The following is a 26,265-nucleotide window of genomic DNA, read 5'->3' as shown; positions in this document are numbered from 1 at the left end:
GATTCTACATTAACTTTATAGGCAAGGGCAGAAACACATCCTGTAGTATTGCATAGTGTTCAAGCAGATAACTTGCAGAAAGCTCCATACTTCTTTGGACCCTACATTCATATGCATAGTTTGTAGTTTTAGAAATCATCTGATATTTTACTTCCACAGATTGATAAGAGGACATCCAACCAGTTACAAAAGTCTACAGATAATATGTTACCTGTGTGGAAGGGCAGTTTCTGCCTTTCCCCATCTTATGAGAACCTCTGAAGTAATTTGGTATGAATACAAATACAAGTTTATGCATCCCCAGGGAAAGCTGAGGGGTGGAAGTCTAATGGCTTTGGTACAGGACTAAGATACAAGAATGTCTGAACACAGGCCATCTTGCCTGCATTATTCAATTACAATAAATTACTTTAATGTTAAAGGGCAAAGAAACCCACTGAGAACTGAATTCATGCATTATTTACATAAATGAAACTCTGTTTAGAAACTATTAGGAGACAGCTATAGTGATCCAGCTACACAGCTTGGCAGGGCAATGAATTATGGCATTCATCCTTTTAAAATTTTGTTTAACAGTAAGGGGGGAAAGCTATTTGTTCATGTTTTTTATATTATGGGATTTCCCTCACAATTTTGCCACTTATTATTTTGTCATTAAATGTGTATTATATACTTGACCTTCCTTTGTAATGTCTCATTTTGAAATATTTTAAGATAATAGTTTCCTGTCAATTATGTTGCTTTGAATGCATTTTTTTTAATATCTGATTTTCTTCTGTAATGTTTTATTTGATGTTTTAATGTAGGTTGTAAACCGCATTGAGTCCCCCCCCCCCCCCCCTCAATATAAAGTGGTAGAGGAATGGAATGGAATGAATGGATGAATTCTTGAGGCAGCATCCATTCTTCAGGGCATACTTTGATTTTGATCCAGCTTTACTGATGTTAAAATTGATCCACGAACAATGCTTTGACTTTATTAGGCATTTCTTTTTAACAAAAAGAAAAGGAGGTGATGAAGTGGACTCAAGGAAGAAGTAAATGAACAGATTATCTCTTGTCTTTTGTAATTTGCTCCTGAGGCATACTTCTGTCAGGGGCAATGCTTCTTTTGTTCCAACATGAAAATATTGTGAGTCGTCCAAAACAAGGCAAGTCCCAGGGTGGGCAATTTTGGTAGCTTCATCTATGCAACTTGTTACTCACCTAGTAACCATCCCCAGTATTCCAGCAGTTATTATTATTATTATTATTATCATTGTTGTTGTTGTTCATAGTTGTAAGTCACTTTATACAAAATAAGAAGTCTCAAAGCAACTTAACAAGATAAATACCACAGATAAAACTGTCACAACCATAACATTTAAAACAAGGTCTGCTCCCTCACACAACCCCCCAAAAAAGACACACAAGGTACTGTAATCTTTTTTTAAGATAGCCATTGTAGTAGAAAGCAGAAACCAACTGAAGGATTAAATAATGTCAAAATAGGAAGAGCTTCAACTTACAGGCAAGGAAGATTCATCCTTTCTTAATCTTTGGTTTTTGTGCCATTCTCTGTGCTTTGGAATAACCACAATCGATTCGGAGAAGGAGACCTCAAAAGATAGCTCTTCTTTCACCAACTGACTGTCTTTCTCGAATTCACATTCTAGGCAGCTACCAGCTAAAAATAAGAGATATTTTTAATGAATACAGTGTTCTCTGTGGAGGAATAACAGAGAAAGAAAACTGCTAGCAACTGAGAAAGCAGCAATCATTCCAGTCAGAAGACCTTTAAATTGGGGTGGGAAACGGTTAGCTCTCCATTGTTGCTGGACTCCAACTCCCATCAGTCCCAGCCAGCATAGCCATTGGTTAGAGATGAGGGTGTTGTAGTCCAGCAACATCTGGGAGAGCCACAGCTTCCTCACTCTTGTTTTAAACCATCAGTGATTGCCTACAGTGAAGGCTAACTATAGATGGAAGCCATTTGCAGATTCACATAAGACTTGCATATATTTGTAACTGAAATCTCCCTTCTGTTCTTTACTGAGTTTCTGATGCAGACAAAGCATCTGACAGTGAAGAAATGGTGAGGCACTTAATGGCTTATTGCTATGGCACTAGCGATGAAAGCAACACCTGGGTAAGGGAATTCAAAGAAATGCAATTCTGTGCATCCCCCTTGTGAAGCATGGGCTCTAGCCATTCTGCACACCAGCACCATTAGGTGTAACCTAGATAATTCTTTGTGCATTACCGAAAGAGTACCCAGAAGAATGCTGTTCCTGCTATTGCTACCACAGAGTGATGGAGCAAGATAATCCCATTTCTTGGCTTAGTGTTAACAGCATTAGCAGTGCATTATCCAGGGACGTGAAATGGCTTGGCTAGAGCAGCGGTAGCCAAAGTAGTTTTCTCCAGATATTGTTGAACTACAATTTCAACCAACCACAGCCATATGCAATGGGAATTATAGAGCAGAACATATGAAGGGCATCACACTGGCTACCCCTGACCTAGAGAGGAAGAAATGAGGAAAAGGAGTGGAGAAAAGACGGAAGCTGTGCTGCTATCAGAAAGCCGTATGTGATTTTCTCCCCAACACTGAAATAATGGAACTTAAAAGTGCTTGATTTTAGCCGGATTGTGCCCTTTGTCATTTACGAACACAACCTATATTAACTGGGATTAGTCCATAAGCACTTTGTTTAGTGTGTACTTACAGTTAACCTTCTCCCAACCTGGTTTCTGTGCAGGAAGTTGGGTGCCATTGGTTGCAACAGGTGACACTGGTATGGCCTCGAATGTGGGCTGAGGACAAGAAAGCATAGGAATTATTAATACAAAGATGCAATATGAAGTTTGTGTCGAGTTTTATTTTTGTTCTATGATTTACTTTTTATGGGATCCGTTTTTATAGATATCAGCACCTAATGGGCACCTGGGTGGTGGTGGCAGCTGATTATTATTATTTTTTATGACATGCACTTCCTTCACCCATGAAAGTGTGTAGGGAGTGCTCAGGTACACTCTCTGTGTGTGACTGAGATGAATGCACTTGGGCACAGAGAACGGGGTCTGTGTGTAAGTGTGGTCTAGGTGAGGCAGAGATGCACTTGGGCAGAGAAAGGAAGTTATATATGTGTGTGAGTGTGAAAGAGAGGGGACAGAAGGCGGTGGGAGGGAGGTATATGTGGTCTGTTATGAAAGGGACAGATGTCTGTGGTGTGCATGTGAGAGAGATGCATGAGTGTCTGGGGTCTGGGGTGCACTAAGCACCAAAAGAAGAGGGGAGAAATTGGCAGAATTACAGATGCAATGCATCAGTCCCTCAGATGAATCCATATCACAAGGGCAGGTGGAAAGAAGTTTGCCTCTGCTGCACATTCAGGATTATCAGAATATTTTTGTTTCTGCTACTAATTACCATCTTTACATAGTCTTCTAATGTATGGGCTCTTAAACAGAGACAGGTTATACAAAGCTAAGCAAACCGATGCAGCACTTTTTCCTGGAAAAATGCGCATTTGCTTAACTTGCAGGTTGGAAAATTCAAGGTGTGTTTTCAGTGCATTTCCTCAACATTTAGGTGCCCACTAGTATGCCCAAAGGCCCTTTAAACCGAACCCTTATCCTTAATAAAAGACAGTTCCAACAATTTCCAAAGTAATAAACATACTACTTACAGGAGTGTCATGAATACCAAAAATATCACGCACATCTCTGACTGCATGTTTATTCTTCTTTCTCATGGTTTGAGTATAGGTGTTATATCTCCTTTGCACTGCTGCTGCTTGAGTGCGGGTCAGAGTGGACAGCAGTGCTTCTCCATCTTCCTCTTCAGAGCCTGATATTAATGTAGACAGACCGACATCTTGCAACCATTCAGCTTCCAGCTCCCCTTCTGTGGAAGAGTAGGCATGTGTTAATATGGCAATAAGGAGTGGGAAAGGGAAGCAGCAGCAGCAGCAGCACAGAATTCCTTAATAAGTTCTGCTCTTTGGAACATCTGGCCTAAAATCTGCATGAGGCAGTGGATCCTCAGATGGGGAGCTGGGCCCCAATGGGCAATGGAAGCCTTGAGAGAGTAGGTAAGCAGAGAGTGTTAAGATCATTGGGGGGTGGGGTGGAGGATGTATGGGGAAAGAGGGTGATGGACATTCCATTGTGCACATGAAACTCTTTCCACATACACAATGATTTAGCTGAGCAGAACCCACAGTTTTATGGGGGGAAAGTAAAGAAGTGACAGACATTAAAAAAGGAAATTAGAAAATCATATCCCAGCCAATTCTTAAGCCTCTCAGAAAATGTTGGACTAGTCTTGCAGACACAGACATAGAAAATTAAATTGCCATCTGCTCCAAGAAAGTGAAGTTTTCCCTCTCCCAGCCTGAGAGAATGCTTCCTCGTAATCTTTATCAACACAATCTCAGTATAGCAGCATGACCAACTCATTGATTCGGCCCCTGAGGCCAATGAAACTGTATGCGTCTTCTGAAACTGTTTGGAAGACCACAAACAGGACTAATAACTCATTCTCCTGTCTCCAAGCTGATATTTAACCTCCAGGTCGCCTCAATGGCACTTTCACATACTTTTTTTAAAAAATACAATATATAAAGGATCTCTGTTTGGGATACATTTAGAGAGCCTGGGCATAATCTAGGCAACGTTAAGCACTTTAAAACCTGCAACGCTTAGCAGAATTGCTAGGAAGTAAGTCCTACTGACCTATGTGGGAGTACTCAGAAATGAACACATGTTGGGTCATTCTGCCTGCTTCGCTGACTTCAGTGGGAGAGTTAGAAAGTTGCTTAGCTCCAGGGAATTTACTCCACTTGAAATCAGAGGGACTGAAAAGATGACCTTAATGCTGGCTGGACAGTTGCCAAGATTTTAAAGATGTTACTGTTTAAAAACACGAGTGAGCCAATTAAGGTGCAGCCTTTGATGAATTATAGGGCAAGTTTATAAAATTACACAACTTGTATGACTATAGAGAAGATATTTAAAACTCTTAAGTTTTCTTTTTTAAAAATAAAATATTTTCAAAAAACTGTTAACTCGCTACCCTACAAAAACCTGAGATTGTATGAGGTCTTATTCACACCATGTTTAATCAATTTATTACCTAACCAGTCTACCCACTATAGAGAGAGAATGTGAGATTAGTTTAAAATGTTCCAGATGTCAAAGCACTGTTTAGCAGATCAAGATTTTTTTTTGAGGAGGGGGAATAAATCCATGTGGTTTCAATGGTGAAGGATGGGACTGAGCTACCTGGTGTTTGCCTCCCTCCCTCCTCTCTTATGGCACAGACTGTGGCCCATACTGTCACAGGTGGATTGTGCCCAATACATGCACCACTCATTGAAGACCTGCATCTTTCTTAAATTACTACACCTATATTTTATACACATATAACGTGCAGTCCAGAAAGCTGTGAAATTTACTACTTATAGATTGTACCCAGTTATTTATGTAAAACAGGGAGTTTTTCAAAGAATTTGCAAGTTTAAAGCAGATGTAATGGGTTGTATTTAATGTTGTGCTAAGGACATCATTCCATCAGCACAAGCAGTTCTTGTGCATCACTCCTCGCCTCCTCCTGCATGCCATTTTGGGCATTCTCCTGCCTCTCTGAAGCAGATTTGGAGAGGGGGCAAAGTCACATTTTGCCAGCACAATGTAAGGCAAGCGTATGTAAGGATGTATTTGAAGTGTCTATACACACCGTCCGGAGCCTTGACATCTAATAGGGTTTGCTCATCTTGCCTATCTTCTGTGTTCTCTTTGATATTTTCTACCTCACACCAGAAATCTTCCATAGAAGTGCTGTCAACAGAGGCTTGAGAATTGGAGCGGCTGTACACTGGAGGCCGCAAGGATTCATTGGACAGCATTCTGTTAATTCTTTGGCATCGAGGAAGAGATTTCCTGTAGAAAGACACAGATTAAAGAATTAAAAAAAGAACCTTACTAGTCAAGTTTTGAGTGTATTTGCAAAGATTTAACAGCACAATCCAAATCTAAAATCTGCTGGAATGAGTGGGTGGAGTAGGTGGATCTGGGGCTCTCCCGGCTTAGCCATGGCTACGCCATTCTTACATTCTCAACACCAGTTCAGCAGGAAACATGTAACTTCCTCAAACCAACTGAGCGCTTATGCTGGCTGAATCTGAAGCCTCTCATAGCCGCTTATCGTTTTTCAAACCATCAACCAGGAAGCTTCAGCCTTAAGCAGAAAGCTGTCTTCCTGCTAGTTTGTTGTTTGGCTACAGAGAGCATGAAATCAATATCTGCTTAATTTCCACCCATAGGTTGGAAGAGGTTTTTTTTCAACCTTTAAAAAGGTAAAGGTAAAGGACCCCTGACAGTTAAGTCCAGTCGCGAATGACTCTGGGGTTGTGGCGCTCATCTCGCTTTACTGGCCGAGGGAGCCGACGTTTGTCCGCAGACAGTTTTTCTGGGTCATGTGGCTAGCATGACTTTAGCTGATGGCTAAAGAGAATAAGGAGCATAATATGGCTTGCTTGGATTACATTCTCTGTCAGTCACTGTGAAGGAATTAAAATGTTTCCAGCCTCCTAGAGGGAGAATACTGACCATGAACCTTGCCATCCCCACGCCTCACACCTTCATCACTTTAGTTAGCCCCAGTTGGTGATGCACACTCCCATATCAGGCAGAAAGAGTTTATAGTCCCAGCAACAAGGTGTTCTATCAACCATATAACAAACACAGAACAGATTGTGTAATGCTTTCAAAATCTAAAATAACCAACAATATTAAACAAATCTATGTAACATACTCACAAGCAAAATCACAGCTACTCAACACAAATTCAAAATATAAACACATCAGTAATCTCTTAATTGCAGAAGTATTTGCAAGCCAGACACATACTTATTACTAATAGTGGCATGACTCTAAAACCATTTTATAAGGAGGTGTCCTATTGACTGAAATAAAGATTATTTCTAGTTAATATTTTTTTCAGATAACAGCCTAGGGCAGCTTCACTTTTACACTGATTTTTATTTTTGCATGAAGAAAGTTAAACATGTGAAACACATTAACATGTGACAGCATTGTGACAGCACTATAAATGGAACTGTGATAGTAAGCAACCTGTGTCACTGAGCTTCAGATTTAATGTGTGTGTGTGTGTTCAGTTTTACTTGCAAAGCAAAGAAGAGATTTTTTTTAAAGGGGACAGAAAAGAAAAATGACTTTGGCAATCTCGCCGGCCATTGAACCCCATACAGTACGTGATTTTGGCTTTAGGCACCAAGCCCAGAACATAACCTCTGTATAAGTTTTGGGCTTGCTGTATAAGAAAGTGAAACTGTTGCAATTCAGCTAACCTGGAATTTATCATTAGTCTATTAATTCAAAATGTTTGGCTTATTCCATTGACCTGACCTACCTTCCAACTGATGTGAAGTTGATCACACAGCCAAAATCAGTTTGAACAGATCAACATGAGATCCGTGGGGTTCAATTTTAAGCCAGATGCATTCAATAAAATATGTGGGAAATATATAGAATGATGCTGTCTGGTTGGATGATTGGTGGGGTTGAGAACTCCCCCCAGTGTAAAACAAACACCACCATGCAGTTGCCATTTGCCAAGTGTTTATTGCATATGCAAGGCACTAAAATGGTTCCAATGCATCCTGGTCTTAGATTAACTTCATCCCAGAAAAAAATTGCAAAGGAAAAGCTCCCTGGGAAATCATTTTGTTGGCAAAGAAAGATCATGAGCTTCATGGACCATTATGTTTCCATTAGTAATGGAATAAAACAGGGATTAGTTATTTTCCTTGCTGATACACATAGATTTTTACCATGTCTCTGCATAATACTGGTGCAACATTTAAAAGTCGATCAGACACATTGATTGTTGTATAGGCTTTATCAATCTAATTAGCAGTTACATTCATGTACTCAAAGGCTAAATAAATCATACTACACAAAGAGCTAGTTTAGTGACACCTAATCAGTGGCTGAGTAATGATAGCAGAATGACTGTGCTTTCCATTCAATTAAGCGATGCATAGCAAAGAATCCATAGAAGAGAAGAGCTGCAACAGAACCACATTGTAGTTAACAGACATATTTAATCCTCTTCTATAGAGAGGGTTCTTATTTGGATAGCAGTGGATCATTATGTTCACGCACTGAGTATGAAGCAGAATAATTAGCCTGGGTAAATACTGAAAAGGCGTAATTTAAAGATGACATGCAATACTTTTTTACATTTACTGTAACTTTAGAATCAACCGTATATCATTACATGGATAGGAAGCTCCAGTAATCATGAATGTTTGCCCCAAAGCAGTTAGCATAAAGGAAGTAGGGCCTTTAATCTGTAACCAGGCCTGCTTGTTGTTGTTGTTTAGTCGTTTAGTCGTGTCCGACTCTTCGTGACCCCATGGACCAGAGCACGCCAGGCACCTCTGTCCTCCACTACCTCCCGCAGTTTGGTCAAACTCATGCTGGTAACCTCGAAAACACTATCCAACCATCTTGTCCTCTGTCGCCCCCTTCTCCTTGTGCCCTCCATCTTTCCCAGCATCAGTGTCTTCTCCAGGGAGTCTTCTCTTCTCATGAGGTGGCCAAAGTACTGGAGCCTCAGCTTCACGATCTGTCCTTCCAGTGAGCACTCAGGTCTGATTTCCTTAAGAATGGATGCATTTGATCTTCTTGCAGTCCATGGGACTCTCAAGAGTCTTCTCCAGCACCATAATTCAAAAGCATCAATTCTTCGGCGATCAGCCTTCTTGATGGTCCAGCTCTCACTTCTTAGGATAGGCCTGCTTAGTTGACTCACAAAAGCCCTACTACATATCTATTCAGTCAGCATATTAACCAATAGATCTGCCACATACTCAGTCATGTCATTCTAAGCCAACATTGGCTACTGCTGATTCACAGAGACTCTCTAGCAGAGGCCTATCCTATCATTTGCTAACTCACCTTCTACCCAGAGAAGCCAGGAATTGAAACAGGGAACTTCTGCATACAAAGCATATGCACAACTATTGTGTTATAGTCCAACTGCATTATAAATGCCCAGAACTGTATCATCCAGCTTGTAACAACTCACATTTCAAGCTGAAAATTCTACCAAAGATCCTGAAGACACCAGGGAGTGGATCTGGGTCCTTCTACATGCATAGCACGTTCTCTATCACTGAACTATGGCTCTTTCTACAAATTAAACTGAATAATTATAGTAAATATAGACATCTAGTAAAACTCTGTATTTGTATGGCTACCTGGTAATTTCCTTGGAGTTTGTCATAGCTGTTGCCTTAATTTTGCTTTATTGGCAGCTTTATTGCTGCAGAAAGTAAAGCCTAATGTCTCTGAGAAAAGCTATCTTGATGAGCAGCCAGGATAAGCGAGGAGCGCCGTTTCATCCACAAGTGATGAATCTTGCTTTACACCCATTATGTTCACCCTGCCTCTCTGGGACGCAAGCCTGAGCAGTGTGCACATGTGCTCATGTACACAAACATGAGGAAATGGCAAATTAGGAGTGCAATTAAATTAGAAGATAAACACTGTAGAACAAAAAAGCCCACTATTGTTCTACCTCAAAGCTCACCTGCCTCAGTTCTTCCTTTCATCGACTTAGAAATCATTCACATGTTGCATTTTTAAGAGATTGAGAAACTTAGAATATGATGTTATATTGGTTTCAGGTGGAAAATCTCATTTGTGCTTCAGCATTGCTTGAAAACTGTTGCTGCTTCTGACATGTTAATGTTTCACTAATCACTCTTGTATGAAAGCCAGAGAAGTCTTGGACATAGAATATGAAACAACCACCACCCCACAATTAAGTGATCACAGTGGTCACAGATGATGCACTACCAAAACATACCAAGGAATGGGCAACTTGGTGTGTGAATGCAACTGGTAGTTGCTAACTAGCAACCAAAACATCTATTTTACGTCTCCCAGAGCAGGGAAGCTGAGGGCAGTCTCAGCTTCTCTTGCTCTGTTTCTCTGTGGTCTCTTCATCCAATCTTTTTTGTTGTTGTTTAATACAGAAAGTTTTGCCTTACAGCAGGTGGGAGTAGTGTGGGAGAAAATGCAGATATTGTACATCATCACCTGCCTTCTTGGCACTTTTCATTGTATTTTCAGCAGCCCCCGATTGCTACATAGTGATAGGTAGACAACTGACCTGGTGGCATGTTATAAGGGATACTCATAGGTCACCCACCGTTTGTGTTTTAATTGCTTGGTCAATAAAATCTGCATTAATTTGCATATGGCCAACAGTTTGGGGGGGATGCATACTTCCCCTTATTCCTCATGTTCCTTATATCCCTATTTGACTGTTTTGACCTGCAGAACTGGCACTGTTACAGGTTGCACATAATACTAATTCCAACACTTGTAAGAAATCAGTCTGAGTCTGGCAGCACCCATACTATGGAACTCCCTGACTGTTGGCATCAGGCAGACACCTTTGCTATACTATTTTTGCTGCCTGCTTTAAACATTTTTTCTTTAGGCAAGCCTGTCCATACATAAGTCATGTGTGTCTTATTTCTTTTTAGCTACTCTGGATTTTAATAATCATTTGAAAATTATAAATACCTATGTTAATCAATCATTTTAATGTTTATTTTTTAAAAAAAACCCTGTGGAACGCTTACAGGTTTTTTAAGAAATACAATCAAATGGAATACACATTTTGTTAAATAAAATAATTTGGATAATCATGGACGTGTATACTTCAGCCACCAGCCTAAAAGAGTCGTTCCCTTATGTGTGACAGAATTTTTTTTCAAATATGCTGCTTGCTGCTATCTTTTTTTTTTTAAGTTCTTATATGTGTTAACTTTTTTAAAAAAGTTAAATCTGCTGTCCAATTAATCAGGGACCAACTTTCTGTCAATTAAAGGCTTTTAGATTAATCCAACTTGCATCCCTAGTCCTTATATTACTTTACGTAGCTATGATATACAGGAATATTCTACGTCTCAGAGTATACTAAAATACACAAGTGTATAATATATACCCTAAGAGAGAGCAGGGAAGAATAGTAAACACTACTGTCTGAACCAAGACTAAATTAAAATTAGTACTAAAAGCTTACAGATGGATAAATTGGTGGACTTAAACCCTGAACAGTATTGAAATACAACTAGACCATGCAGCTCTGTGATTAAGAACAGGAATAGGATAAGGGTTTGGATGCATACATTGAAGTTGCCACATGAGAATATGGATCATATCACACTTGCTGTAAAATGGAGATACATCTAATTCTTTGTATTCAAGGACTTCTAGTGGTGTCTGAGGGAGGTACTAATATCTCTAGCAAACACTATGTACTATTTCCCATTTTTGCCAAGGCTGCAGTCTGCACTGTACAGCCTGCAGCATCACTAAAATCAAACAAGAGTAAAAAAACAGCAGCTGAATCGGCAGGGTGGCTTTGAGCAGGGCTTTGCCAGCAACTCACATGCTGCTATACAAATTATTTATAACAAGTACAAGATACAGTTGCTACCGCAAACTTAAGAAACCTGGAAATTGGGAGAAGCTTAAATAATTCATCAAGTAAAGAAGGAAGGGAAGAAAAAGCCAGATGTCATTTATACTGGTTTATTTCTTCTTCTTCTTCTTCTTCTTCTTCTTCTTCTTCTTCTTCTTCTTCTTCTTCTTCTTCTTCTTCTTCTTCATTATTCTTAAGTGACTACTTCTGAATCAAAGACAACATAAATGTTTTGAACAGCCACATGGCTTCTTGTGTTGCACAAGGCAATGTACTAACTTTGTGATTAATCCCTTGAACAGGTGCAGGAGACATGAGTGAAACACGCTTATCTCCAATCTAATGCTGACAATATGTTTTAGGAAACCATGGGCAGTAGAGTAAAGCCTTATTGCTACTCGATGTATTTTTCTCCTTGTTTCAGTTCCATGAAAGAGTAAACAACATTGTAAGAGCAATTGACAATGCATTATTCAAAATGTGTGTCTGGCAAACCTTGCATATCAGAGAGTTATAAGCAGTGCTTTTTTCTAAAAAATGTTTAGGGGGTACTCTCACTTTCCTACTCATATTGAAATAGTGCCCCTCAATGAGGCCAAACTTAGATTCACAAAATGTTTAGGGGTATGCATACTCCTGCCCTCCCCCTAGAAAAAAAGCACTGGGTATAAGTAACCACCTTCAGATCTAAAGGCAAGGGAGGCATAATCCAATTATTTACTTAGAAAATGTATAGCCCACATTTTGGTATAACAGTTCTCAAGGCAGAGAACAAGAAGAAAGCTTAAAAGCATCAGAAAATATATAGAGTAGAGCAATTAGACATCAACCATGAAAAGCTTGTCTCTAAAGCCTAGCAATATGACAAAACTCAATGTGCAATTGCTTCCATAATTTGTTCAACACCCACAAAAAAGCCCTCGTCACACTAATGTGACAGAAAATCAACCAGTCAAAAACTTACAGGAAATCATTCCCTCAAGTGGACCTGGTTCATAAAGGGAAGCACCAGCACTTTGAATTTAGCTTGGTGCAAGCTAGTAGTCACTGGAGCTCACAGAGAATCCATGTTTTACGCTCTATGTGACTAACACCACAATACATTAACATGGCCGCCACATCCAGCACCTGTTGCAACTTCCAAACAACTTTCTTTCTTTCTTTTTTTAATTTGCACATGGATTGTGTTACAGTGGCCTAATCAGGAGTATATCAGAATATACAGCACATGGAGCAAATTCTTTCAGGAAAAATCATTGTCAAATAAGTCATGGCTGATAAAAGTGATTCAATACAACATCCTAAATACCATTCCAAATGTGATGCCCAGTGGAATGCTAGTTTCACATTTACTTACACTGAGCATCCAGATATTAACTGCAATAAATACAAGACATTGCTTATAAAGCAGCATAGTAAATTGTTATTCTTCACTGGTTGGCTTGCCATATTAACTTGTAAAATTGTCTGGAGAGCGCTAGAACCATTTGGTTGTTATTATGTACCTTCCTGGGGTTTTTTTGTTAGAAGCACAACTTGAGCTTCAATTTATTTATTTTATTTATTTTTGAGACATATAGATTGCTTTGCAAACAAAGTGCTTCCCAAAAGAATTTATAAAAACATACACAACAAATCGTCAGTGTACTCCTTGCCTACTATGGAAAGACTTGGTTACCGATCATTCAGACTTTAAAAGGGATTGTTCAAAAATGATTTAAAATGTGTATGTTTAAAATGTTACAACAACAACAACAACAACAACAACAACAACAACAACAATAATAGATGTATATGACAACCCTCTGTGGCATTTAATTGGCTGTATATATATCTGTTCAGGTGTTGCTCCTGGGCAACCTTTGATGTGTGCATGTCACACGCACTGGAGGATAGCGGGGTAGAGACAGAGACAAAAATGGGTGGCACTAAAGGAAAAGGAAGGCAGACCAATGAATGACATTCTTGCCTTTGTACTGTAAGCTGCATTCCAGCCATGTAAAGTAAGGTTTCAATACAAACCTTTCCACCCACCAAGCAAGAGGAGTTGTCACAGTCCAATGGCACATTCCAGGGAATATAGCCTGGGGAAAGAGGTTGTGGCCTGGGGATATTGTGTGGCTTATTGTGAGACCCCAACACTGAGATTCAGAGAGCTGCATTGTTCCCAGGGCCTGAGATAGCTCACCCCTGGTTTAAGTGATGACAAAGAACATCAGAATTTGAAGCGTTTGGTAATTACCAGATTCTACTAGTGAGTCCTCCTTTTTTGTATAGGTTCTGTATACTTTCAGTCTCACTTTAACCACATTAGCCCTGTTTGTAAGCATTCTTTAGCCTTCTCCTCCCATATAAGCAGCAACTCTCAGAATTCTGCCCTTGTGCACTTCAGCTGCTACTTCATTTTCCAAGATGCAAACAAGCAAGGATGGACTGCCAGGCTGCCCAAAGGGGTAGCTCTTCCAGAACCTCTGCTGCTCTCTATACTTGCAAAGAAAGGGTTAACAAGAGCCCTTTGTTTGTGGCAAAGGGAAAATCCAACATAGCTGATGCTCCACTGATCAATTCAAAATATGCCTCCTGTTCAGAATTGGTTGCCTCTCAGGATGATACAGTATGGGTGCACCAAGCATCTGTGATGCATTATTTGATCAGCTGCATGTAGATGCTCTACTCTAAAAAGGCTGTTAAAAATTAGGATCCTTTTAACTTTGCAAGGTTTCCCCTTATGCATTGATAAATCCCTTATATGAGCAAATATTTTATGGATGATTTCCCATATTTCGAAGGTTTTCTCGCTTCTCTCTGTCTCTCTCTGCAAGCACTCTAGGAACATAAGCACAATAAGTGGTTGTAATGCTATCTTCCCAGGAGCCTACCAAATTGTTTATCCTGGCTTTTACTGTAATGTAGCTTTTAAAGCCCACTTCCTACTGAAATACATGTTAGGCAAGGCTGTCGTTTATGGTCAATCCGTTCAGTCTAGATTTAAACAGAATTTTTTAGTATCTTCCTGTGCAAGTACAGGCTACATCTGCTAAAATATGATGATGTGTTGCATGCTTTTAATATACTATATTTGACATAATATTGTTCTGTATCTAACATAAGAAGAGCAGGAACATTTAAGGCAGTTTTAATCTCTTGGATTTTACATCCTGGGGTGGGTTTCTTAGTTTCTTAGAACATTCATGTATATCTTTAAGGTTTAAGCTTCAAAACTTTCTTTAATTAGAATAACTGTGATATATATTAAATTTATTGAATTAACCATAATTTCTGTCAGGGGTTTTGAATAACAAGTGTGTTTGATCCAAACTAATTACACTGTACTTAAGTCACACTGAAATCAGTGTGAAATTTTAGCCATAGCTTAAGTTCCTTCGATTTCAATGGGAATTAAATGCAACTAACTTAGTCTCAGTATACATTGTACTGTGGTACTAACATTTTTTTGCCCATTTTGCCCATCAAGACGATTACATACATGCAGATATCTTATCAATATATAACAAGGATTTTCAACCCATAAAGAAAACCCATAAAGAAAATAATGACTCTTCACAAATATGCAAATCTTACCTTTAGCAGATCCAAGTTTCAGTGAAGATATATTAAAGATGGGAGTGAGAGAGAACAAGTTTTGCCATAACCAAGTGACAATAGAGCCTTCCTTAAACAAGCATTTGCATTCTGAGTTTTCAAAGCATGTTGAAAATGAGATAAAATAAAGCTTTGTGCTTCTAGTCTTGAAAGAATAAGGAACAAGAGAATTGCTGGTCCTTGAGGGAAATAGACTATCACTGCACAGTGACTATTTAGGGTTTCATGCCTTTAGGACAAATGCTTGGACTCTGTTTTCCTGTTTGTGTCAAGACTTAAAACCTTTCATGCACTTCCCAAGAAAAGAAATGAAAGCTCAATCAGCCGCTAGTAGCCCTGGAGATTCATAAGAGCCCCTGTTGTGAGAGTGAAACTAAGAGACAAAAAATGATTTGTTTCTTTTCCAATAGAAGGCTATAAGTCATTTGCCATTAACTTAAAAAAAGGAAAGGAAAAAAGAGAAGAGAGGAATGAAAAAGGCTCTTTGTATTGACACTGCCTTGTCCAGACTGCTAGTACACAATGCAATATATAAATAAATGAAAATGCACAAAACATTTAGAAAGAACTTTTAAGAAAAACAAACATTTACCATTATGGTTTGGGAAAGTCTCCTGTGTAACAAGGTGGATCTTTTAACATTTGCAAAAGAGTTGGAACAAGATTTGTTTCACACAATAACCATAGAGCATTAGAACACCACTGTAGCTAAAGGGATCAGGGATCCAGATTCCATCAGTGGCAGTTATAATATGTGTAAATTAATACAGGGTTTTGGGAGAGTACAGAATTCTATGTGTTATATGCATCTTCCAGCACTTTGATTTTTGGAAACACCCTCAAAAAACGCATGAACTTTCTGAAAAGATCATCAAGTAGTGTAACTCCAGCACATCTTGAGAAATCACATTACATTAGCCGTATTTTTAACACTAAAACATGACATAGATATATGAACAACAACAAATGTCTAAATAAGACATCTCAAAGGGAATTTTGTAAAGTAAAAAAAAAGCCCTACAATTTCAATGGTCTCCTTCGAAATTTACTTTTTGAAATGGCAACCCTAGTGTTGACCATTGTATGTAACTGAATTATGTATCCAGAGAACATAGAGAAATAGAATAATGCTAAGAGAATGGTCTGAAGGCACATGACACTCCAAATATCCAAATCTTGTTGATGTCTACCAGCAAATTGTCACAGAACTGAGGCCTGTTTGATAACTTCTACAATTAATAACTACACACAATCAACACATCTTATTGTAATAGAAGGGATACTGCAAAGATATTTGGTGCTTACTGAAATGCTCTATGGTGTTGAAATCAGGTGCTCTGATGTGAACTCCACTGAAGTTTTGGAAACTGTGTAGATGATGATGATGATGATGATGATGATTACTATTATTACCACCTATACTCTCTACCATCAGGAATATCAACAGCTCTTCTTTGTACAGAATCTGGGTGGCCAACAATTAAGGCAAGAGTGAACTGCGCTCAGTTAAAATATTTTGAAAATTGCTACTATGCTACTATTGCTACTATACCATTGAGTGCTGTGTTATATGGAGTTGAAAGATAAGCACCTCTGGAAAGCAGTTTGTTAAGATCTGTAAGACTATTATTAATTTCCAGAACTGAGCTCTGCTTTGATCTTGAAGAAGTGTCAAGTAAGGGATTGGCTCTTCTTGACAGAATTCAGAAAATGGACGCCAATTTCCCCCCTTGGTACTCACTCTTAAGAACAGAGCATTGCAGAACTGGTTCTCTGACCAACCTCTCACAAATTTCCTTTAGAAATGCAGTTATTGACCTGTGTTTCCAAGTGATGCTCACTGCAGTATTGGATGGCTCTACAACAAAGTCCCATATGCAGACAGACTTTGTATTTGTCGTCAACCTCAGATGGAAGACATCACTCATTTTCTGTTAAGAGACCCAGAGATCACTTTCTGAAATCTTTGTTCACACAAAGAAGTAGGCACACCCTGGCAAAAATGATGAGGTTTCTTTTGAGTGACAATAATATCTTTATAACACAGAGAGTTGCCCTCTATGCACTGGCTGCAAAAAATAACAATAATCAGAAAAAGGGAGTTAAATAAAATTGCAATAAATTGTTGTGATGATTCGGAGTTTTAATCCGAAATCAAGCCGGATTTGAGTCTGCTGGTGTCTCTAGTAACTTTTCTTTCTTACATCATGGATGCTGGCAGATTTCATTTTTAAAAGGCTAATAAATATTGAATTGGAACTGTCAGAGATGCAGAAGGGAAACTGTATTTTAATGCTCAGGACCTTGGCAAAGTTGTCATTGATTTTTATATTATGGATGCGTGTTCTGTATTATTTTATTAATACTATTGCCTAATAAAGGTTTGTCCTGGCCTTTGGCTACAACAATAAACTTATTAACTCCCCTGCTCAGCACCTGAGGGCCCCAGTCCTGCCACTCACCACCTGGCCCAGGGCGGGGCCTGATGGGCTCTATAAAGGACTGCTGCCACTGCTGCTGCTGCTGGGCAGAGAGGGCTCCGTTTTCTTTTCTTTTTCTTTTTCGTTTAAATTGCTGTTATTTTTTACCTATGTCATTTTAAACTGTGATGTTAATGCTGTATTCCTAGTTTTAGATTTTGATTTATGTGGAAATTGTTTCCCATTTGGTTGTGTATTTTTTTTGATGTGGTTTATTTATTGTTTATGATTTTTGTAATTATGTAAATCTTGTCATGCCGTAAGCCGCCTTGAGCATTGTTTTTTTAACTGTGGAAAGGCGGCATACAAATAAAAAATGATGATGATGTTGATGATGATGAACTCAAACTACAGTCAATTTCTTTTCTACAAGTACCTGCATGAAATGCCTAGTTAGGCTCATACAATAAATAAAACCCACCATTTCAGGTCCAGTCTGGAGCATTCCACCACAGGCTTCCAACAAGCTCTTTAACTCAACCTGTGATTACTGGGAAATGTTTACATTATACCTCCTCCACAGAGTGGTGCAATTATGTGAAAGTGCATTTTCTCTTCAACCACTTGGAATATTCTGCTTAACATCACAATACTACTGCATGTTGGTCCACACAATTATCATCTAAAGAAGCATTTTATCTGTTTGTAGGAAAGCTGGAAAATGATAACCTAATGCTTCCTCAGCTTTTGCAAGAAAAAGTTGCTGAGGAGAGCTTTGAGGAAGTGCACAAAAGAGGTGGATCAAAGTGGGGAAATTTAACAGAAGTGATAAGCTTATCGTGTTTCAGATGGGACTGCTGGCAACACACTTGCCCAACTTCACTGACAGTATTAAATCAGTCATCATAATGGTAGACAAAGTTTTCCAAACACTGCATAGCCCTGATTATTACAACGATGGAACAGGCTGCCTTAAGGAGGCATGGGCAGAGAGGGAAATTATTTCCAAAGCACATTTGTAAGGTGGGCTACTGAAGTCAAACATTCCTTTCATTCAGTTTAGTGGGATGGGGTGAGATTGAAGTGCCAGAGCCAAATTCCATGGGGCAATAGTCATATTCATAGACTGGCCATTCCCTTTCTTTCCATAAAGGTGTGGCAAAGTAACAAAGAAGGAAAATTGCTGATTACCACATAAGGCCTTGTGGAGTTGCTTTTGGGCTATAACAGCAGTTTCTCCCCCATGTCACTCTTGCACCATGGAGGTGTAAGTGGTGTGGGCTGAGGTATCTGAAGGCTAGTGTGGGCATGATGAGACTGGAATTTGGGGTTCATGTTATTGACTTCTATAAGGTCCACACAGCTTTTTTCCAAGGACCTGAAAAGTGGAAACAGAGCTTAGAATGCATTGTGCCCCAGCAGGTGCTGCTTCTTATCTTCCAAAGCCCTTGGTCGCAGTGAAGTGACAGTCATTTTACAATGTTGTACACGAATGCCATTTCAGGATTCTTGCAAGTTATCTAATTTTCTATTATTGTTGAGCCAGTTGTACTAGTCAGAAAACAAATACAATTCTATTGTGGAGGTGCAGGGGTAATGGTTCCTTGGTACAGCTGGAACCCAGGTGTGTGTGTGGAGGGTAGAAAAGCTGTGGGGAGAAGGGGCACTGAAAGCACTATGCAGTCCTTTTGCTCTTAAAATGGGCCCCAAACCACAGTTTTATGCATCCATTTACAGAGGAATTTGCTGCTGTCATGCAAAGTTAGGATCACAGTATGGCATAAACTTAGAATTTTCACCAGGATGGTCCAGCTTTTCATACCAAGTGGGCTGCAAGAGTACTTGGATACGGAACCCGCAAGCCGAATGCTGCCTTGTCACATGTGGTGGTGGGGGAGAGCAGGCCCAAAATTTGACACACACAATGACATTCCATCACTCTCAGAGGAAATTGCACAGGGGGGGCAATGTCTGGCTCTGATTTTTATTTGGGGGGAGCCATGTTTTCCCCACACAGTTTCCTGTGAAAGAATGTAACTTACTCAATGTCACCCTGGGAGCTTTATGGCGAAAAGGGAATGGAACCCAATTCTCCCTCATCCTGATCTAAGCATTCCAACCACAGTGGCTCCAAGGCCCAGTAGTTGCTAAGGTGTACCTCAAAGACTGCATTCAGGATGTACATGAAACATGTTAAAGCCCAAGGTATATGGTTCAAAGAGCAAGAGAAGGAAAAATTGTATCCATAGCTGGCACTCTTGCTCAAACTATCTGTAACAATCTCCAGTGCCTAAGAAATTGTACTATTTTATTCTTTGTTAAAGAGAACTTTCATACAAATGAAAATTGATAAGGTAATGCCTGTGGAAATTCTGTGTTCTGCATCACAGGGAGGGGTGGAAGCCAACAAGTCTAGATTTCCTCACCAGCATATGTCCACACTGATTATTTTCCATCTATTAGTGCTTGGCCATCAGAACTAGACCAAGGTCTGTTTCCTTTCACATGGAGCCAAGAAGTTCCAGCCCCCTCCTGTTCAAGTCAGTGTCTACACAGAGCTATGGCACTATCTTGTTTGCCAGACCAAACTTGTGGATTAGTTAAGGTGATGCCCCAGGGCTTAAATTTTAAATCTGGAGTTTAAATTTTGTGCATTGCAGTAGTAAAGCCTCAAGGCTACCAGCATATAAACCACAGTGGGCAAGTTATAGCTATATATGGGAAGAGTCAATGCTGGGAGACGAAGCAACACTAGTTAAAGGCACTCCTAAGAACCAAGGTCACCTGGGTCTCAGGTGACAGAGAAGCACCCCCAGAAGCATCTAGGAGCACCCCCAGACTAAGGACCTGATCCTCCTGAGGGAGTGCGATCCCCTCCAGACCAGGCAGTTGACCAGTTTCCTGGACCTGCGAACCATTTACTTGCAGGGCTTACATCTTTCTGAGATTCCATTTGAGTTTATTGGCCCACATGCAGCCTATTACTGTGGCCAGGCACAGGTTCTGTGTCTAGGCATCTCTATCATTGGCTATTAGTCAAATCACATTTACAACCAGAGAGAGGGCCTTCTTGGTAGTGGTGCCCGCCCTGTGGAACTCCCTCCCATCAGATGTCAAAGAGATAAACAATTACCTGACATTCAGAAGACATCTTAAGGCAGCCCTGTTCAGGGAAGTTTTTAATATGTAATGCTGTACTGTTTTTAACACTTGATTGGGAGCCGCCCAGAGTGGCTGGGGAAACTCAGCCAGATGGGTGGGGTACAAATAAAAAATTATTATTATTATTATTATTACAATGGGATTCACTTTGTCAAATCTTCCAAGGACTGTGATGCTGTTGCTTCCTTTATATTTATTCAATTGCATTCTGTATTGAGACATGTTTCCTTCAGGCATTTCTTGCTGAAACACAGCCATAACTCTGAATGGAACTAACCTGACTTTACCTAAACAAAAACTGCTTAAATCTACCTACATGAAAAACTTTCTGTGCAATCTATTTATATGTCTTTTACAGAATCCATTGGTTTTAAAATTATCTGCAGTCTCTCTCACCGATTTAAGCATGTCTATAGACCTGTGTTGTAAATAACGAGGGATTAACTCCTCGGTGTGGCTTTATTTCTTAGTAAACAAGTTTAGGATTAGTAAACACAGTAGCTCCGCATTGTGACCAATATTATTATCAACAGAGAGACGATGAATAAGGATTTGCCTTATGCATCTTTAAAATGTGCTCAATTAGTTATTTAAGATTTTAATTAAAAGAAAGGGGTGTTTTCTAAAAAAAACACCTTGGCTTTCAAATAAGTTTGTACCCTGTTACCATAGGATCCATGCTTTAGCTCATACAAATACATAAAATACACCCTTGCCCATGGAACTAGCACAAAACAACATTATTCCCATCTTAAACAGCCTGAATTTATAAATTAAATTATTATTTCCATTGCTATCATCCAATCAAAATCAAGAGCATACAATAGAAAGAAGTTACACAGATAAATAGATAGAAGACAAAAATAGAGCTTTTATATCCAATCTTTTATCACTTTAATATGTCACAAATATATTCACAAGAAATAGTACTGCATATATAATGAAAAACAAAAGAAACAATACTGCATTTGTAAAGATAAAAATGAAAATGAAACGAAAGTTGTGTTACAAATACTCATAGAATATATTCAAAGTGTAACCATCTCTTCCAAGTACCTAGGCAGGCTTTTATTTGATGCAGAAACATTGTTAAGTTCCACACAACAGCTCCTCTGTTACCTGTCTTTACCTTTGATTCAACAAAAGTGAAGAGCTCTTCTGTCACTACACAGCACACCTGACTACAGAATGATAAGACGGGATCAAACAAAATCCACATGAGCTTCTGTATCTGCCTTTGCCATCTTTAAAATACTTGGTATTGGTAAATACATTTTTGTTTTTATTTCTGTTGAATTTATAGCTGCCTCATGCTTCACTTCATTATAATTGATTTCCTCTAACAAAGCATTACAGATGCAGAGGAATTCAGACACAGAGGACTGTGAGAAATACATTCAGAAGTTTCTTTTTAAAAATAAATAAATAAAATAAAATCCCTTTATATTAGTCAACGGTTCCAGTGATGTAATCAGAAAAAGGAAGGAAGATCTGTGTTGCTTCATTGTTTTATTTGCAGTTTTGCATCCAAGGTTAACATGTGATAAAATTCTCATTTTATCTCAACTCAAAAAGTTTTTGAGTTGGTTCCAAATTTTTTTAAAAAATAAATCATGTAACAAAAGGTGAGGGAAAATAGCCTTTTGAATTAATAACTGTTTGTAATATGTACCTGTAAACAACACTATGGTCATTTCTATTACTAGTTAGTAGGTATATGTGAGTGGTTTATAATAAAATGAACAACACAAGAGACCTATGCCAATGACTAAAATATGGGAATGATCATTTGGAAGTATGAGATGGTATCTGCTGGTCCTGAACTTTCACACATTGATGGGCTCTTCTGTAAAGTCATTGAGTGCAAACTGTATGTGCAGCAGTTTTCTCCAACAATTTGTGTCGTGCAGTTTTGTGAGTACAGATTATAAGGATTCTGCACATACCACTTGTATGCCTTCTGCCATATTGTTAACCAGTTCATCTGGCTGGGATCACATGATACAAATCAGAATTGTTTACACTGGTTGCCTTTACACATCCAGGAAGAGTTCAAAGTGTTTGCACTGGTCTATCAGACCTTGGCTAGGACCCTAATCACTGAAATAGTGTTTTTCCCTGTTCCTGCTCATGTCACATTTAAAGGAAACCCTTATTTGTGTTCCACCACTGGGAGATAGACATTATGCAACAGTGATAGAAAGGCCATTCTCTGTGGCAGTGACTACCTGTGGAATGCCCTCCATTTGGGAGCATGTTTGGCACCTACCCTTTTAGCATTTTGATGCCAAATAAAGATTCGTCTGTTTGCACAAGGCATTTGTATGATATTTTTAATGCACAGCAAGTAACCCACTCTGCAGTGTTTTAGTACTTCTAATGTTATATTTTCAGCTATTCTTCTTGTCAAGTTGCTTTAGTTGATTATTTTCAGGGCCTTTTTTCCCAGCCAGAATTCGCCAGAACTCAGTTTCAGTACCTCTCAGGTGGGCACCATTTCCATTATAAGAGAACAAGGGAGGCAGGTGTTCATGGTGAGTTCCGGCACCTCATTTCCTAGAAAAATAGCACTAATTATTTTTACTGAATATATGACATCCGCATACTGTAAACTGGTTATGGTATCTTGCCCTAGGATCTATTTATGATGGGTGGAAGGCTAAAATGTATATAATAAATAAATATTTTTAATGATGATGATTAATTTGAGGCCTGAATAAGCAGGATTCACCAGAGACCTTCTAAACGAGTCGGGGGGGGGGGGGAAATAATGTGAGAAACTGTCAGTTTTCCCATAGCAGTTATTTAAAATGATAGATATTTAGGGACATTACTGTAGCAGGGTCCACTGGGATGAGCAACTCTGGCTTAGCTGCCTGATTCCTGGTTCAGCTATTATTAAGTTCCCAACCCCAGCTTCGCAGAAGATAGGCCAGCAAATCTTGCTCATTCCACTCAGCCAGCTGAGCCAAAGCTGGCTGAGATGAGGCCAATGTAAGTCCTCAAAAAGGGGTGAGCTGCGGGTGGAAGCAGAGAGGGAGGACTTAGGGTGGATTCTAAAACTGTTCAGTTTGGCCACATGACTTGCACCCCAGTATAAAACACTGTTTTAAAGACTTAGGCAGAGCTGCACAACCCTGCTGCTGACAGGGTTTGGATTGAGTGCAACTCTATGCAGGCTTAATTTGCTTTATGCCAGCTTCTTATGGATAGGTTTCTAAAACTTAAAAATCTCCACCAATCCAAGTCGAGTGGAAGCAAAAATGTCATTTCCAACAGAATTTTGTTTGTGGAATCAGATAAAACAGAAACAAATGCAAGTAATTAAGATCAATGAACTTTCAAAGTCAGATATGTTATTTTGGGTATGATAAAACATAAATTCCAACCTGATGATAAAAACTCATTTAAGATCATCACAGAGTCTGTAATGTAATCTAGCTCTCCATTTACTGATGCAGCCAGGAATGTACTTTGTCAGCCTACGCAGGCTTAGCTGCAGTTGGCAGGGCTAGTCTAAAATTCAAGCTGTTATTAGCAACACAAAATTCCTGAAATAATTTCAGTGGGCATTGCCCATGCCATGCAACTGCTAAGTAATGACTTTTTATTTCAAAACAGTTATGATGTAGAGGTTATATTTTTGCCCCTGCAGATGTGCTTCCTGGTGCTTATGTGGGAAATGGAAGTGAATAAACTTAGAATGCCATGCAGTTTTCCATTTACATGTGCTATTAAAAGTCATTTAAAACTTGTTAGTTGAATTATACAACACTTTTGACATAGCAGAATGGGGGCTACTGTGTCAGATTTCCATTAAAATCTATGTATAATTGGCTCACCAGGAATTAGTCCTTTCTGACTCATCCCACTCCGTGCTGTGTGAACCCATTTTTAGTTACACCCTGAACAGCTTCTGCTCAGCTTTCTAAGCACCACATACAATATATATCCCCCCACACACATATGAAGAAATGGTTGAGCATAGCATAATATAGATATTTCTCAGGTGTGATCATGTCTCATTATGTAATTTTATTCATCATGGCTAATATTTCATGTCTCTTCTCTGTGAATTGGGCTAACCCCTTTTTTTAAACCATCTAAAACCTACTCCATATGAACATGTGCATGAAATTCAGCTGCTAGCCTCCCCCCTGACCCTTGCATGGTTACCAGAACATGTGACTACCGCACAGATATGGAACTGTCTAAACTATTTTCAGACATTGTGATGGATGTGTGGATGTCACAGGTGGGTTAAGGGGCTACAATGCTATCCCACCATGTGTTCAGATTACACAACTCATTTAATGAGCAGCACTTGTGAGTGACAATCACCACTATTTCAACTCTTCTTTGAGAAGTGTGTGTTTAATGAACTCCTTCTATGTTTGGGGGGGAAAACCCTTCAGGAAGAACAGGTAATTGGAAAATTAACCTGGTGCTAAGAGAACTTCCCTCTGAAGTCCTTGCTCTGTTTCTCAGGAACTAGCATTTCTGCCAAATTAATGGCAGAAGAGCATGGGTAACTTTGGTCTACACAGTGGGGCGTACCAAGTAAGGTTTCCGGGAAGAGGAAACATAGCTGAGACTTTAGGACTTGTTCCAGAAAAGAGGTTTATTAAAAGATAATACAACAAATATCGTCTTAATTGTGATATATTCATGCAGTACAAGCTACTGAAGAATTGGGAGAGAGGGAGAATGGAGGAATGGCAGCAAGACATAAATGGCTGCATCTAGACAGAGTGTCAGGGCAGAATGAGAGGGAAAAGAACTGCAGTTCCTAGTCCAATCTGAAATCTCTAGGTAGGACTGAGAGAGACTCCACTCTGGAATCCTGGAGTGTCTTTCGCAGTCTGTATAGACAGTACAGAACTAGATGGACTCAGCATAAGGGAGCTTCCTATGTTCCAAAGAAGGGTAAATGAGGGCAAATGGAAGACCGGCAAATGGGAAATCTGCCAATAGAGTGAATGGGAGGGAAATTTTACCTGTAGTTTTCTGAGACAACTGGAAGAGGGGGGCATCCTTAGCAGTAGATTAGTTTCAAAGCTTCAACCCCCATTTTAAGACCTTGCATGTCATTAAGCATTCACCTGTTTCCATAGTGAGTGGTATGAGTGAAGGGTAGGGGCGGGAGCAATATAGATCCTCATTAGGGATAATAACAGGGTTATGGGATGAGGAGGGCAAAGTAATGCATGAACAGGCACTTCATGTTGCATTTCAATAACAACTTTGTTCTGGCAGCTTCATGCTGTGGTCCCCATTCCCCCCTCCCCCCGCCACACACAGAAAACAATGACTGGTTAGAAAAGTCTAGCCTCAGAAAATGTTATAACTGATAATTAATTTCATATTTGTTTGTGGCCGTGCTCATTTTATACTTCAGGCTGGTTTGACATTACTGCTTCATCACTGCCAGGGATTTTAACTATCACTAGCTTCACGAAGTCCTGTTTTTAAAATTATACGTGTAATATAACAATGAATGCCAAAACTGCATTAGGAATAAAAAGCTGTATTTGATGAAACACAGATCAGGGCACATCTGCAGAATAA

General features: G+C 39.3%; 1 protein-coding gene across 3 annotated transcripts in view; it reads right to left on the bottom strand.

The window, feature by feature from the left end:
* Nucleotides 1-26,265, bottom strand: part of ARHGAP28 (Rho GTPase activating protein 28) — a 58,573-nt gene that overhangs the window by 19,364 nt on the left and 12,944 nt on the right. For 2 of the 3 annotated variants that reach the window (XM_077933142.1, XM_077933144.1), the window contains exons 2-5: nt 5,723-5,925; nt 3,672-3,889; nt 2,709-2,796; nt 1,509-1,666 (exon numbers count right to left, since the gene is read on the bottom strand). In XM_077933142.1, the coding sequence (XP_077789268.1) occupies nt 1,509-1,666; nt 2,709-2,796; nt 3,672-3,889; nt 5,723-5,925 (667 nt within the window). Of the gene's footprint in view, nt 1-1,508; nt 1,667-2,708; nt 2,797-3,671; nt 3,890-5,722; nt 5,926-15,094; nt 15,348-26,265 lie in introns of those variants that run through there. The other variant, XM_077933143.1, reaches the window with a different exon arrangement.

Source organism: Podarcis muralis, chromosome 8 (assembly GCF_964188315.1).
Source record: "Podarcis muralis chromosome 8, rPodMur119.hap1.1, whole genome shotgun sequence".
NCBI lineage: Eukaryota > Metazoa > Chordata > Lepidosauria > Squamata > Lacertidae > Podarcis > Podarcis muralis.
Note: the sequence above shows the minus strand (reverse complement) of the source record. Positions and strands in the feature narration are given on the sequence as shown.